Source organism: Athene cunicularia, assembly GCF_003259725.1.
Source record: "Athene cunicularia isolate RWA chromosome 3 unlocalized genomic scaffold, athCun1 chr3_part1, whole genome shotgun sequence".
NCBI lineage: Eukaryota > Metazoa > Chordata > Aves > Strigiformes > Strigidae > Athene > Athene cunicularia.
Genome location: NW_020799097.1, coordinates 83,278,730 through 83,295,136, shown reverse-complemented (window position 1 = coordinate 83,295,136; position 16,407 = coordinate 83,278,730). Strand labels below are relative to the sequence as shown.

General features: G+C 34.3%; 1 protein-coding gene across 1 annotated transcript in view; it reads right to left on the bottom strand.

Moving 5' to 3' along the window:
- RYR2 (ryanodine receptor 2) overlaps nucleotides 1-16,407 on the bottom strand; it is a 406,115-nt gene that overhangs the window by 71,185 nt on the left and 318,523 nt on the right. The window contains exons 67-74 of the mRNA XM_026846439.1: nucleotides 15,787-15,917; nucleotides 13,708-14,028; nucleotides 12,074-12,314; nucleotides 11,558-11,645; nucleotides 10,708-10,800; nucleotides 10,209-10,379; nucleotides 8,378-8,437; nucleotides 3,990-4,124 (exon numbers count right to left, since the gene is read on the bottom strand). Of these exons, the coding sequence (XP_026702240.1) occupies nucleotides 3,990-4,124; nucleotides 8,378-8,437; nucleotides 10,209-10,379; nucleotides 10,708-10,800; nucleotides 11,558-11,645; nucleotides 12,074-12,314; nucleotides 13,708-14,028; nucleotides 15,787-15,917 (1,240 nt within the window). The remainder of the gene's footprint in view (nucleotides 1-3,989; nucleotides 4,125-8,377; nucleotides 8,438-10,208; nucleotides 10,380-10,707; nucleotides 10,801-11,557; nucleotides 11,646-12,073; nucleotides 12,315-13,707; nucleotides 14,029-15,786; nucleotides 15,918-16,407) is intronic.

Here is a 16,407-nt window from a genome sequence, read left to right as displayed (position 1 = left end):
ACTCCTACTTCTTACATCTTTTAGATAGAATATTATCATCATTGTGGCCATCTTTCAGGAAACTAATTTTTAATACAAAGGATCTTCACTCCTTCTATCTTTCATACGTAACTCTTTACATTTGTACAGGTAAATTGTGCACCTTCACATCACCTCAGACAATACTTTTAAAGGAATTGTCTTGAATATAATTAATTTTTTATTTGTAATATTTACTATGACTATATTTACTAAATGAAAAGGAATTAACTTTAAAAATAAGAGACAGGCACAAAGACTTAGGACTAAATCCCTTCCATGAATCTGCATAGCTAGCATGAACATGAGATATTCCAAAACACTTCAGCTACATTTCATAATATGACAGCTCTGTCTTTATATTCTGTTTCTGCATCCTGGCTCTATTTGAGCACGAGGTCAAACTGGACGTGCTCGACCCTCATCTTTTGCTCCTTCAGTTTCGTTCCACCTTCCACCCTTGTTTCCATCAGAAGAAAATGATTACTGTGGTCCAGAAGAGCAACTGCATGCAACAGTATATAGCCTGACTGGATAATAGAAAACTATCATTGCAGGTTGTGCTAGAGATCACTACTTTCCCACAACCTATTCACAGTTTTTGTGATTTACTTCACAACTGCTCCATAAAGATTATATCATTTGATTTAACCTACACAACTCTTGTAGAGTTAAGAGAGGGGATGTCTTTTTTGTGGGGTTATTTGTTCATGGAGGTTTTGTTTGTTTCTTTTATGGACAACTGTGCTAGTGGAATAACATAGCTCCTCTATCTCCCAACGTCCTCAAAGGAGTCAATGGAAGGTAGCATCTCTACCCTGAAAGACTTGACGATTCTCCCTTGTAATAAAATCAAGTGTTTTATTTAAAAAAAGTAGTGATGATGATGTTTATGTAGACTCAATATCTAGTACAAACACTGTGATTCAAGAGGACTTTTCTAGTTTAGTGAAATATGAAAAATTATTTATAGTTACGTGATAAATATTTAATTAAACAGACTAGAATACTGTCAAGCATTCAGTGAAATGGATAATCACACTTTTAAGATTAAACAGTGACATTTTAAAACAAGTTCCTTCTAAAAGATAAAATAGAAATGAAAAAATATTTGTTAAGAGAAAAGATAGAAAAGCATTCACTGCAAACATATTTAGAGTCACAAAACAAAGTCGGTGCTGACAAATTAGAAGTCAGACAAATCCAAATGTGAAAGTTAGGTAATTAGTAATATCTTCACAAACAACTATAAAACCCTCTATACTTTCCCAAAAGAAATAGCCTCGGCCTACGCAAGCAGATCTCTGAAAATAATAAAAACAAAGAAATTAGCTGTGCGTGGAAAGAAAATACAAAGAATGAACTGATCTTTGCCAGTGCAATAAGGAAAGCGTTCAGAGTATATATATATGGAGAAAAGAATATTTGCATATAGAGAGCAAAGGATTACTCTAGACTATCATAAAAACAGACCCAGTGCTCACATATTCATTATTTTTAAAGACACCAAATCACCCCTTACAGTAACAAAAGCACCTGAGCACTTGTCTACAGAATATAAATTAAGCTGCGAGGCCAAAGCTTTAAACATATAGCTGCAAAGTACACAGAATAAAAGCAGCCAGCATTTACTTCACTACAAGTCATTGTTTAAGTCTGATCAGATCTGCAATGTTGATCTGGTATTACAATGAGAATTCATCCTGTTCTGTACTACTGCTGGATTATATATGCTGTGAGATTGATCCCATGATAGAACATGGACAACACAAGGATCATACCTTGAGTTTCACTGCCTTGAAAAATTTCTCCAAACCACACAAGCTTAACCAATTTAAATACTTGATGATATAGCTAAAATGCCAGAAATCAAGAGATTGCATATGCTGTTTGAACCCAAATACAAGAGTTTAATGCTGAATTATGCAACTCTGTACATGCTAATCAATCTCTTTTCAGCTCAGTTAACTTTGATAAAACCACAGTAAAGAAGATGACCTTTTGCCCCCACGCTTCTAGTTTTCCTCTACTTTTCCTTCCTCATAGCCAACCTACACCCTTTCAAATCAACACCTGTTCTCCTGTCCCTCTCTCTCTAGTAGGCTAACCATGATTTGCTTCCATATTCTATCACTTTTTGCTTGCACGCATATTCAGTAACAGGTAAAATTTAGTGACTCCTCTTCATCCTCTTCTATCAAACTGTGTAAGGCTGCTGAACTTGAAGCAAGTCCACATTAAGGCTGGCAAACTACATGAAGAGGTGTTGTATAATGCAACAGCTGGGACACAGGTACTCACATCAACACACTTTGTATGTTCCAAGGTCTCTGAAAGTCACTTTTAGCAACCAAGTGCTTCACAGTGTATATACAAGCACTTTCACATATCTTTCAGATTCCTACTTGACTGAACCAGTGATATTGTCACAATACGGAAACTTCCTGACAAGGGGTCTGAAAACCAATGACAAGCTTCTGAGTGAAACCAACTAATCTAATGAGAGGGCAAGAGAGCTTTGAATTCTCAAATGTTCTTTGAAAAATTTAAAAAAAAAAAAAAAAAAAAAAAAAAAAAAAAAAAAAAAAAACCTCCTGAGCAAATTTTGCCTGTGGTGTAACCAGCAGTGTTACTGCCACTAATATTACCCTTAATGTTAACATGCTATTTCTTCAGCACATTTTAGAAAAGAAAGCCTAGAAAACACAGAACAAACTTAAAAGTGCAAAATAGCTAACAATTCAGTGAGTAAAATGGGAAAATTAATTTTATCAAGTAGTCTTTGACTTGTAAAATGTACCAACATTGGGGATTTTTTTAATTTCAAAATTTAAATAATTAAAAACTTAAAGATAAGTAATAGACTCTTGTCCCAAGGGGAGGAAAAAACCAAAATCGAAACCAACCAACAAACACCTAACATTCAAAACCTGTTTCTGGGGACAAGTTTAATCAGAGAGAAAAAAGGCAAAATTCTATCAGTGCTAGTGGGATGAAAGACACAAAATAAGTTACAGAATTTTTAAAATGAAAGTTACTGTGGTCCAGATCACATGGAAAGCTCATACATTTAGGCAAAAGATAAAACCAAAAGAGCTTCATGCCAGATTCTGAAACAAGTTAAAGATTTTTCCAGAACTGGTCTCAGAAAAATCATTTCTCCACCCTGCTTCTACTATTTCTTGAATGCCAGAAGTAATACTTGAGCTGGTCAGGTTAACCTTGGTTTGCATTCATCATTGGATCAGCACGAATAAGGCTGAATTTATGTATGCAAGCAGTTTGCTGGGCCACCAAAAGGCAGTCTTGATAAAACTTCCAGATTATTAAGAATTTTATTAATTTCAATGCAGTTTAATTTTCTAAATTCATATATTCTTGCCCACATTCACAGAAACTTTCATAAACATCTTCTCAAATGGACATTCTTTTTACAAATTTTTAACTACTTCATAGTAAATAGCTTTCTAAAACCATCACTACAGAAGTTGTTTATGAAATCATCTGACTGTCCTGCTTCATACAGCTACAACATGCAGCTTCTAACTTATGTAGGCAGCTTTAAACTTCTTGCTACTTCAATATTCAAGAATCTCAGCTGAGGAGGAATACCTTGAAAAAAGCCATCTTTTCAATAATTAAGTTGTATTTTACTCATATTTCATAGTCCATGGACAATTTAGTGATTACTTCCTCCTGGCTGAAATGCAGGAGAAGGAAGCTAAAACATAGGTATCACTTTCTTAGCCCTTTTCCAAATAAACGATTGCTGGTGCTGCTGCAAACACACTGTGTGATCAATATGTCCACAATGATTAGACTACAAAACACAAGGCAAAGTGCGTAAACAGAGGCCATCAAAAGAAAAAAAAGAAGATATAACATTAAATACAGCTGGTGAACATATAAATGAAAGGCTGAATGTTTTTGTTTGGATTAAGAATCAATGGAACTGCAAAAACGTGTCTAACCTGTTCCAGGTGAAACAGTACATTAGCTATATCAAGGACCCTTTCGACAGTCTTCTCTGGATCTGAGGAATCTTCAGTCCTGTTTGGCAAATCTTTGTAAAGTGCCATCTGCCACCTAATGGCGGGATCCTCAAGCTGCAGGAAAAAAAGATTTGACATGTCAAGGCAAAATGTTCCAAACGTACAGACAACAGTTTAATTAGTACAGAAATTGCTTCAAAGGACAATAGAAGCACTTCATATGGCTAACCCACACCTTTACATGGCTAAACCATACACAGTGTTCACTACACTGACTGGGAGAACTAAAACAAAGACTGATTTGTGCACTGTTTCTTGAGAGCTCCCAGAGAATTAAAAGTCTAATAATCATACAAAGAGCAAATGATCATGGGCCAACAAATAGCACTGGCACCAGCAATGATTATATTATCTGAGGAAAAGTAATGAATATGAGGTAGACAGACATAACTTTGTACACTGACTTTCCATTATTAAACCAAACAACAATAAAATTGTGGCTCTACTAGCTGGGATTACTTACTTTACAATCATGGAAATTAGTAATATTAGGGTTTTTTTTTTTTATTTTAGTTTTTTCCAATTGTTAGAAAATCCTAATTTTACTGATGACTAGCTAAAAAATTATGTTAATTTATGAAAAACTAATTCAAGATGCATTTGCTTATCAGCCTACAAATGACAAAGAACTTTACGAAGCAAAATGAGTTTTTTAATTTTTCTATTGACATTTCAGTTTTTTCAGTTTCAGTGATCTGTGATTCTCTGTTTTACCATTAGCAATCTCTTTTTTGCTTCATTTTGTCTACCCAGTGCTTCTGTTAATCAACACTGCTGCAACATACTTTGCAACCACTTTTTATGCCAATGACACGGAAGAAAAATGCAACGTGTAACCCATTTTACTGAGAGCTGTGACCAGTGATCATTCCTGATTGTTCAATTTAGGTTTACATGACATTGGCCTGGATTCCTAGAGCATTTAGGAGCCTAAACACTACAGATTCGAACAGGGCTTAAACTCAACACTTACTCTTCTAAAGCATCTTTGTGGAACAGGATTTCAATTTGTGCCTAATATCAGTCAACAATGCTAATTCACCTCTACCATACATGTACAATACACAGTTTACTGAAGTTCCAGGAATGATTTAAACTTACGCAGTCACCCAATAATAGCTTATTACAACCTAGAAAGCCACAACTGGCAGGCATTTCTTCCACCCTTGAGCTTTTCCATTTCTTAACAACTGCCACATCCACAGTCTTTGTGTGAGCATTTGACTGGATCATCACGAATGGATAGTCCACAAAAGACTTTTTAATCACAGGTGGAGGGAGATGTCTTTTGGTCTGAGGACTCCTCACATTCTATCAAGATACAGCTTTTTTGTACAGGTAATTTCCTAAGGGTATGTGCAGTTGACATTTCAAGGTGTGAATTAGCATGGCTGGAAGAAGATTTTGGTGACTTGAGCTTCATCCATGTCAAAATGCATGCAAGTTTCATCATCAATTTCTTGAAATAAAAGGCTCGGTACTGAGTAACAGCATGCAGGCATGCAAGGAAAGGAAAGACAGAAACAGGGTGAAGACAGATGTAGACAAAGGTAGACAAATGCATGAAATAAACACCACAACATTAAGAGCTAAAGATTCAGAAGGATGATTCTCAAACAGTGCAGTTTTCCAAAAAGAAATTAAGATAAATTACATTTTACGTCTAACATAAATGAGAGGCCATGGCGTCTGTGAGAAGCAAAAGTGGTTAACAGAAAATACCACTGGAAGAAAGAATATTGCTATGGTTGGAAGAAAAGTAACATTTCAAAAAAGTGGTATTTTTCCTGTTTTGAAAGCCACCTTACACAAACACCATTATAACTGTTACATATTAATTCATAGTATTAAATAACAATTTAAATTTATAAGACCATTTGGCCTACTTTCCTTTTATGTCTGATTCAATCAGACAATGAAAGGGCAGCTATGCATATAGCCCATTGGCATAACTTTTCTGAACAAGAAATATCATACTTCACTCTATCTGACATGTACTTGACTCCGTCACAATAGTGACTGAATACTAATGGATTCAGAAAATTGTGGAATAAATTATATTTTACTTTGTAAATAACTACTGAATTTAACTTTATACATTATACTTTTAAATAAGTTACATACTTTGGTTTAATGTGGACTCTAGAATATGTCAGTACTAAATGAATGATTCATGCAAATATATATTTCAAGCCACTGAGAACAAACTGCTTAGCAATAGATAACAAATCATAATAAAGATAATAAATACAACAAGAAATTGAAGTTTTGAAGTCCTAGAAATACCATATTTTGTCTGCAGTTGACTGTTTTTCACATACAGGTCAAAACCAGAGCTTTTTAAAGCTGGTAAATCAGTGTATAATAGCTATGAATTAAAGCTAGGTACAATGCCTATTTAGCTCTGTTAGTTATGTTTTATGGGGTTCCCTTTCAGAATGTCATCTTCCATTGGGAATTCATTTTACAATTAGGAAAATTCAAAGTCACTGCTGAAAAGTTTACAAATGGAAAATCTGTAACCGTGTACTTTGGATTAGCTAAGATTACTTTCTTCTTAATTATCAAAGCACTATGAAATTCCATCAGTATAGGAAATTTAAAAATACTTTTGTCATCATGTGTTATAAACAGAGGAGGTGATATGTTGCTGAACAATAGCAAACTTTTAACTGAAGCAAAAAAGTTGCTGAAGAGAAAGCACAGATGAAGGTATTAAGAAGTATCATTACTCCAAGGCAACAAAGCAGTGACAGAAATTTCTTAATAGCAGTATGCAGAATGTAACCCGAAAGAAACAAAATATAAACTGAAGTATTTAAAACAGTAAGAGAAGTGCTAAGAAGCAGCATGAAATGCCAGTCAAGACTTAAAACTGCATGGCTCATAAAATGACAATACACACATACTGAGTATTTCAGAACAGAAATACCTGTCTTGATTAAGAAAATGTTACCGAAGTTCACACACAAAATCACACCACATTTAAGGTTTGTATGTTGATGGCATAAACATGGCTTAAGTAGTTTTGCTCAGGAAGATCTTCATAAAATCTCTTTTCTTCCTAGCACTTTGCCTGTGTCGTATCTTCTGCTTCTCAGCATATGTTTAATACATAAGGGTAAGTATTTCATGGGTTTTTTAGGATTTAACCAAATCTTTTGGTTTTAGTGGTAAACTTTTCTATATGCAATCCCCATAATTTAAAGCTATTGGACTTTTAGTTGTAGTATATTATGAAAAACACTAATTGTTAGTTTTGCAAAATTACATATCTTATTGTGAGCTCCCAGAAACCCCAACCTTCACATAATGTTGCTTGACATTGCAGAGATATACAGAAAACATAAAATGGGAGAAAATTAATCTTCAGATATTATTCAGGAAGAACATCCTGTTACCAAGTCATTAAAAATTAAAAAAAAAAATAATATTATTGCCATGCACTGAGTTGCAGTGGAATACAGAATTGTGGATGATTCTTAAATATCCTTTCAGAAAAAAAAAAAAAAAAGAGAAAAAAAAAGCGCCTGATTTCCAATTCACATGTAAGCATTCTTGTAAGCATTTAGTGAGCACAAGAAATACCAGTTATTTTTTTCCTTGAGGTGAATAAAACCTGGGGCAGGGGGAGGAGGTAAAAGACAAACCTAAATAAAGCACCATCGATAGGTTTGATTCCATCTTCCTTCAATGGAGAAGAAACATACATCATTTTATTATACTTCTGTATTATGGCTTTTTCTTTGCCGTTATTTGAAGCATTAATAAAACAGCTCAACTACACTGGGCCAGCTCAGGACTTTTTCCCTACGGCTATTCATATGGCACCAGTTGGAATTCGATGACAAAAATCTACACTTTTTCTAAAATACTTTCTTTTCCCTGAGCTGAAAACCAGGAAGAAAACTAAGCAAAGTGGAGATTTTTTCACTTCATGGAGTATGCCAAAGTGGAAGCTTCCTTTTCCTTTACACTTCCAACTGATATAAAATAACTGAGCATTTTGCAGATTCTATTCTAAATAATAAAAAGTAGAATTTAAACAGTGATAGACTTTGGTTTAATCTCCAATTTCATATTGGTGGTGTGCATATGCAGGTATTCAAAATGCCACGTTATTATATATAAAGCATACATAAACACATTAAAAACCTAACATTTAAGAATTGACATGAACAAGTTACTCGTCAGAAAAGAAAAAGGGACTACAAGTTATCCTAACAAGCCAAGGCAGGTTGTCGTTATATGGCACCAACAAATTAATTCAAAGGAAGAAAAATGTTTAAAAACTGCATATAGATTACCTTGCCCTGGAGATGAAGATTACTACGGATGATATCTCGTACTTCATCTTCAGTATCTTTCTGTCAATAAATTACAAATCATATAATTAGGAATAGAAGGTAATTAAGAAATTATATTGTTCATATAAATGTCAACCTTGGGCTTAGTTCAGGTGATGAATAAAACTGACACTGTGGAAGGTTGACGAAAAACTCTGCGGCAATACGTCTTTTTGTATCAGGCCAGAGCTAGCCATATCCAAGCTCACAGGCACAAGTTCTGGATGGCATCATTCATATCTGTCCACAGTAACACACTAAATGCACACCTGAATTAAAATTACTAGTACATACACATATAAAAAATAATGTTTGACCAAACAAAACCAATATCATTAACACAGCCTTCTCTGATTTGATCTTTGTTTCTTTTGGAAAAATTTTATCCTTTATAAATGTTCAGGTCACCTGTCCAAAAGACATATAACCTGCTAGGATCTATAAAGTATCATAGCTTGAGAAAGGAGTCTATTCCAAATTACAGTCACATTATTAACTTGTGAGTTTACTCCTACAAGAATCACTTTTAAAACAGTTTATCCCTACAGAAATTCTTGCATTCACATAAGAGTTTTTTGCTGATTAAGGATACCAATTAAACTCAGACACCAGCATGAAAAGAGTAGGCGTATTTTACTGGGGATAACTAAATAATGTAACAGAGTAATACAGAAAACATATAGTAAGAAAAGACAGAATAGTGCACTTAAATAAGAAAATACAGGGTAATGCATCAAATGATTACTACATAAACGAGAGAAAATAGCGATTAAGAAAGATACATCCCCACTTGCATACATTACCATCACCCAGCCCTGCAGTAGCTGGGCAGCCCCGGTCACAGCGAGGATTTGCAGAGCCTGTCCCGGCAAGGGGGAAATCCTACATGGTGCGTCCACCCATAGGTGAGGCTGCCAAAGTCACTGTGAGCGGGTCCCACCTTATATACCCCAAAATCAGCAAGCCAGAATAGCTGGCACCTTTATTTTAAGAGTAAATATCTGGTTTCAATCTCACATCAGATTCCCCCAGAGCCTGGCCAGGGCTCAAGGGAGAAGCTAAGAGAGCTTCCCTGCTTATCTAATTGGATTATGAGCAAGGTCACACATCAAGTCACAGGGCCAGACAACTGTCTCCAAGACACTGTTATCTATCTTATCCACACACAAATTTAAAGATACATTCAAAATAGCTACATCTTCCATACATATTTCACTAATGATTACATACTGAGTTAGCAGCTTTGGCTCAGGGCCTGTTGTCAGGCTTCAATACTTCCAATGTAACAGAATAGGTGGTTTGTTATTACTTAGTATAATACCTGTTAACACAATGGTTATCAGTTACAAAATATACAGGATCCATCTATAGGTCAACTCTGGCTTCACTTCAGAGAATAATCAAAAGGAATTAGTTATGATATTAGGCACAGAAGTTAGGAAACATCCAGTTCTTATTTGCATTTCCTAATTCAAGATTCATAAAATATAACAAACACAATTTAGCATTAAAAATTAAGAGAGAAAAATAATTACTTTAATTTAAGAATGTAATCTCTATTCATATACTGGTCATTTAGAAAATAAGTATGTCCAAACTGAAATGTTTCATGTCCTGAAAATGAGAACAATACGTAGATTAATACCTACCATAGTCATCCATTGTGCTTTTAGATAACAGAATTATAGTTTTGATTATTTATCATACTGTAAGAATGAGCATGGGAAAAATATTCAAAGAATTTCATTAGTAAAATATTCCTTCCTATTAGAAGTGCGAAAAGAGAACCTACCATACTGAATCGATTTTTTGCCAGTGCAATTAGCTCTTGGTCTCCAGGAGCACAAATGTTTAGGCCAATGGGAAGCAATCTCTTCAGTGCTGCCACAATGAGAGAGGTCTGCATAGAGTACCGGTCACCTTTCCGCTTCATCTTCTTCCTCTCCTGGTCAGAAACTGCTGCCTGCAGCATAAGGCAAAGATGAAAAAAGAATCCAATATTAAATAAGAGAATTGTACTAGCAACTCTGTACTTGTCTCTCGTTTAAAAATTTCCTTACTACCTATACAGCTTCAAGCCTATCCAATGAAACTGCTCTTATATCATTGCCAATATTTTGCACCAATATCTTGAAAGTCCACTGTGTTTCTCAAACAACTATGTGTTGATTCTCAATCCAGTTTTTTCAACAGACATTGTTACCAAAAAAAAAAAGAAAAAAGTGCTTCTCTGGAGTCCTCCCATCTCCTTCCCCTCTGCAAAGAATAAAATACAAAAATCTTTACACTACCTTGGACATTTTAGATTTGGTGTCACTGATAAGGAAAGACATGTTGTTGATTTCATTTTGTACCACAAAGTTCTGCTCTTCCCTTTTGAAATTCTGGAAATATATAGAAAAATCTCAGTTAGGAGCACTTACAATATATGAGGAATCTATCTAAACAAATTTTAAATAAACATATAAATTAACTAGAAATTTGTAAAATCCTTAAGATAAAGACAAGTACAGAAAAAAATAATGGATGATCAATACTGGCCTTGAATTCCAGCTTTATTTACATGACATAATTCAGGGGGCTGTGTGTTTTGCATTTTATTCTATGTTAGAGAGAAAGAAATGTTTTCCTGGCTATGAAACAGCTATGATAAAAATCCCACTCTTCTAATTCATATAAAAATATTGTCTGGGTTTTCCCTTATTAGTAAACCATCCATTCCAATTTTTCCCCATAAAAATATTAAACTTACAAATACACAAGTAATTTAGTCATCCAGTATCTATCAACTGTGCAACCAGTTTCTGTGCACAGCAATGTTTATAATAAATCTTACAGTCAAATTCAGGCACAAGTACAGCAATATATATAAATATATTATATATATTATATTTTTACACAACAAACAAACCAGAAAGCAAAGTAGCTACCATCAAGTGTTACTATGCTACAAAATACCCATCAACTCCCCTAGCTACTTGGGCATTTCAAAAGTGTCAGAAAAATGAAAGTCATTAATAACTTGCCAACTGCAGTTCAACTTCTGTCATTAAATGTGTTTTCCCAAACACAACCACTAAATAACCAATCTGCCTACTAAGAAACCTAATTAAAACAAGTATTTACCAAGGAATTACTTACATGAGACTTTGACCAGTAAATAAAGACCTCAGCCACCATGCGGAACAATTCTTCCGCTTCAGGGTTGGGCTCTTTCAGCCATTTTGCCCTAAAATTTGGTAAAAGGGTGGAAATGTGGATGATCCTCACTGGCTTTATGCTTTGAAATCAGTTTTCATCAGTTTTCAACATTTTACAAGGATATAAGCCAAAAAAATCAAGCATGCATGTTTTTAATCCTTTACGGTAGCAGTGGCTTTTTGATGTCCTATTTCAAAACCCTTAAAATCCTTTTACATTAATCCTAGGTCTAAACCCAACAGATTTGGATTGCACATTTTTTTGTTTGTTTGTTTTCTTCTGAAAAAGACCCCAGCACATCCTAAAAGTCATAAAGCATCAACTTGAGCAACTCAAAGACTGTCAGGCTGAGTAAAAGCTACTTTAATTCAGTGCTAGGCATTTCAAGGGATAAGAGATGGTATCAATAAACAGAAAGATTTTATAAGATTCATTGACCTATTCCTCTCCACATACCTGTTATAGTCCACAAATCTAATCAACAAAGGGTAGAAGGCATAGAGGTCCCGTGCCAAAGTGGTGAACTCATCTAGGATGAGCAGTTCAGCCTCCGACATGTCACCTCTGCCTTCTGCTCTTAGATGTTCTTCATCCGATACAACCACTGCTGCTTTTTTCTTTAGTTTATCCATCAGTGGCAGGAAGTGTGTCTTTAAGAGCTGTGGCTTCGCTTTGCTTATGATGGGCTGGGAAAACACTATTTAAGGCAATGAATATTGTAAGATATACCTAGCCACAAAATATAAATAAAAACTTTTATCTTTCCCCTCTTTCTTGGATCTTATTTCTAGGCTACAGAGTAAAATCCTGCCCCCATTGAAATCAGCAGAAGTTTTGCCAAGAATTAAATGTGGTCAGGATTTCACACAGTCAATTCACTTTGTTACTATGAGGGCAGAAATTACAACTTCACAGACTAAGCCTGCAAGATCAAAAAACTAGAAATGACTCTTCACTGGTATTCTGTCAACATACTGGTATTTGCCTGCATAATTTTATTCAGTAACATAGAATTCGTTTAATGGTACACATAGGTAGATACCTATATAGCTACATAGTGCACACACAAGTTTTTTCAGTCACTGGCTCCTCTTTTCAAATGTTGCGTTCTAGATTGAGCGAAGTGGAACTCAAAAACATGCTCTAGTTATTTGCAAACCTACTGAAACACCCTGCCTGTATTTCTTATGCACATTAGGACACTGCAAGACTTGTGTGTAGACTGAAATGAGATTCAACCATCCATCAACCAGCTATATGAGACTTGTTAGCCCAAGCTTTTTACAAATCTACTAATAAAAATGAATGTAAATTAACACTTCATCTGGGCCTATTAGTGCAAAACCATTTGTAACATATCCACTGGACTAAGAAGAATTTTAGGCAGCTACCACTTATACTTAGGGTGCATTACATTACTAACCCTCAAAAGACTAGGAATCCAGACTGCTACCATGTATGAAATTACTACTACAGTAAGTATTGGAAAGTCATAAAAAAGCCTAATTGAAAAACTGAAGTCACAACACTGAAGTAACATTTCCTTACAGATTGTAATACTGAGAAATAAACTGGTTTTAAGTAAATTTTAAGGTGTTATCACAATGAAGTTAATGTAAGGATTACTAAAATGACATGCATTTCCACATCTCAATGTAATAGACACGTTAGATATACAGCTTCAAAACAATATTTCAAGGAACCAGCACTCATACAGAATAGCAAGGAACTGTGCAATGCCTGCAAGAAAAAAATTGCTATATAATGAATATGGGCTAAACAACTATAGTCCTTTAATTTCATATACTGCAAAATGCACATGTGCATACTTGGAGAAAAATAAATATTCTAATGTACTTATTAAGAGATAAAAAATACTGCTTACACTGCTCTTTCTTTATACTTAATATTTCTCGTTCATCAAGAGCTGTATTGTTTAAAAACAAAAAATGTGAGTGTTCTACTCCAAATTTAGCAGGGTAAATACGGAGTAGTTCAGGTTGTGTTTGTATATATACACACACATGTATTTTTTGGATATATGCACACATGCTTGGGCTTTTGTTTATTTATTTATTTTTACATCTTACCTGCTAATCTCTTCATCCAGGCTCCTTCATCAATACCAAGGTTGTTATAGATGATTTTCAATATGTTACCCAACAGAGTATTCATGTGCTCTGATGTCAAGGCTGTGCAACACATTTCAGCCTTGTCAGGGTTGTTTTCTGGCCCATGCTCCCACCAGTGTGACATGTAACTACACAGCATAGGCAGTATTACTTCCATGATATGTGGCATTTGTGTGTAACGAATACCAGACTCTGCCAGTTCCACAATTTCTTCCATTAGCTTCACCAAGGAAGGAATATTTGGGCAAACCTCTTCTACACTAGTAGGCAAAGTGAGAACTAATGAAAAAAAAAGAGAGTAAAAATAAACAATAAACTAAGTCATAGAGGGAAACTAATTATTTTCAATTGCTGTTCTTTACAACTTCTGTTTTCTATTTACATTTATGCCCTTCTGATCCAAGCAAAAAGCCCCCCAAATACAACAATAAAACCCGAGTACTTTTATAGCATTGAGCAATAAGCTGTTTATATATAAGCTTCAATAATAAAACTTTATATAATAAAAATAATTCCCGTATGGAAGATTCAACAATGTAATTATTATGGAATGAATTCAGAGAAAGCAGATGCAGCTTGCTATATTCAAAATAAAGCTTAAATTTCAGTATTTCTTTCAACATAAGCTTTTCAGTTGAGGAAACAAAATGATGCAACAAAACAAGTCTCCACAAAACATCAGATGAGACCTGGAGTGTTAATAGAAGAAAAAAACCTCCATTGCCTAACATGGAGCAGATTCTGAGAAAATTACTGCTGGAGGTGAATTTCTGATTGCAAATGTTTGCTTTTCAAGTTATCTGAATTACCATTTCCTTCCTATGAAAAGGCACTGTAGTTTCCTTTACTTTTGGAGGCAGATTCGTTCACCGACAAATAAGTATCTGTTATCACAACTATTAGCTCTTGAATGTCTATCATCCTGATGTACACATATGAGATATGCAGATATGTATATATTGAAAATTTAGCCTGCAATTTGTGAATACAAATGTTTGTACCAACATAGTCTAAGGCTAGTCGTTTTCCAAAAACAGTCTCTTCTCCTGTTTAGACCCAAATACATTTTACACAGCCGTCAGAGTGTCTCGTTAAAGCCTGATGAACTTTTGGAAAAAAAATACAAATTTCTGTTAAAAATGAATGAAAGTGCAGATGATTGCCTTTCTGGATGTATTAAAATAGCTAGAACATATAGGCTAAGTAAGCATGGTGGTTGATATTTTCAAGATAAGACACTACAGGTCTTTGAAGAATAAATCTGTTATGCCTCCTTTTTTAAAAATAAAGGTGAAGTTATAAAATGGAAGCTATTATAAATTGGCATTTTATACACTGTCATCTATATGTATTTGTGATATAATTCACATCCAGCATATATGCAGACTTTGTACAGTTCTACTCTAACTTCTCTTCAGTTTACCATAGAAACAAGTAGTGTATAAGACCTTGTTTAACAACTACATTTTACCATAAGAAACATAAAGAATTTCAGAATAGAACAAAAAGGTATATGCAAAATAAACATACATAAAGTTACTGGAAAGTATCTGTACTGTCTTGTATTTCAAAAAAACAATTTATATACTAGTCTGCAGAGTATTTACTTTCTAGGGGTATATTATGTACTTAATGCAAGCAAAGGTATTTTGCTTCAATTGCAAGTATGTATGTTTTAGGGACACAATATTGTAAATGAAAACTGAGGAACTGAAGTTACTGATTAGAATACATAATTTAATCATCAAATATATAATATCTGAGATACTAAAAATGTGTGAAGTCCCTTCAATAAATTGATGCCAAAGTCATATTTTGATAAAGGTATCTTAAAATGAAAACATCAGTATCTTTAGAAATGTAAAATAATTGGTTTTATGAGACTTAGTCCATAAGTCTTTAGGACAGAAATACAATAAAGAGATTACAAGAAAATTCTTGCACTATAAAATGTATGCAAAAATACATGTTTTAAGACATGTAGCATTTATAGTGACATTGTGTCTTCATAACCATCATGTGAGTTTCTGGAAATACCTGCTCTGTCTCTCGCATTCTTGGTATTGTAAATTGAGTAGATATTATGTTTGTTCAAATGAGTTTCCAAAAAAGCCACTGGAAAGGCACCTGAGAAAGCGGCCAAGCATTCTCCTAGTGCTGATCGTTGCCTGTGAATTAAGAAACATCATATAAGTGTACACATCTTTGATGACTGTCTACACCTCAGAGTAGTTGTATACCAGTCTTATTTTTATTCTAAGATGAGCTCATCTCAGAGAGATAAGCCACTACATTGTTAGGATCATCAACACAAGAACAGGTAATAGAAATTGAAGTCCAGCAAGCCTCTGTTAATATATGAATGAAAATTCAAGACAAAAAATTACAAAGTTGTCATATTTAGCTGAGAACAAATCAAGAACATTCAGGGAAAACCCAAAGGCATCATAACAATGCCTTCTGTTCTGTTACTTTCCTCTCAGCTTTACTGACTTTATAATCTCTACTATTAAGAAAAAACTACTGAATAGACCAAGAGACCACATACAACTGTCATTTTATTTGAGTGATATAATTTTCTTTTTCTGAGAAATAGTAATAATCAGACCTTGGTCTAGCATGAAAGTCAAGTCCTTCAGAGAGTGGAAAATTGCTTCT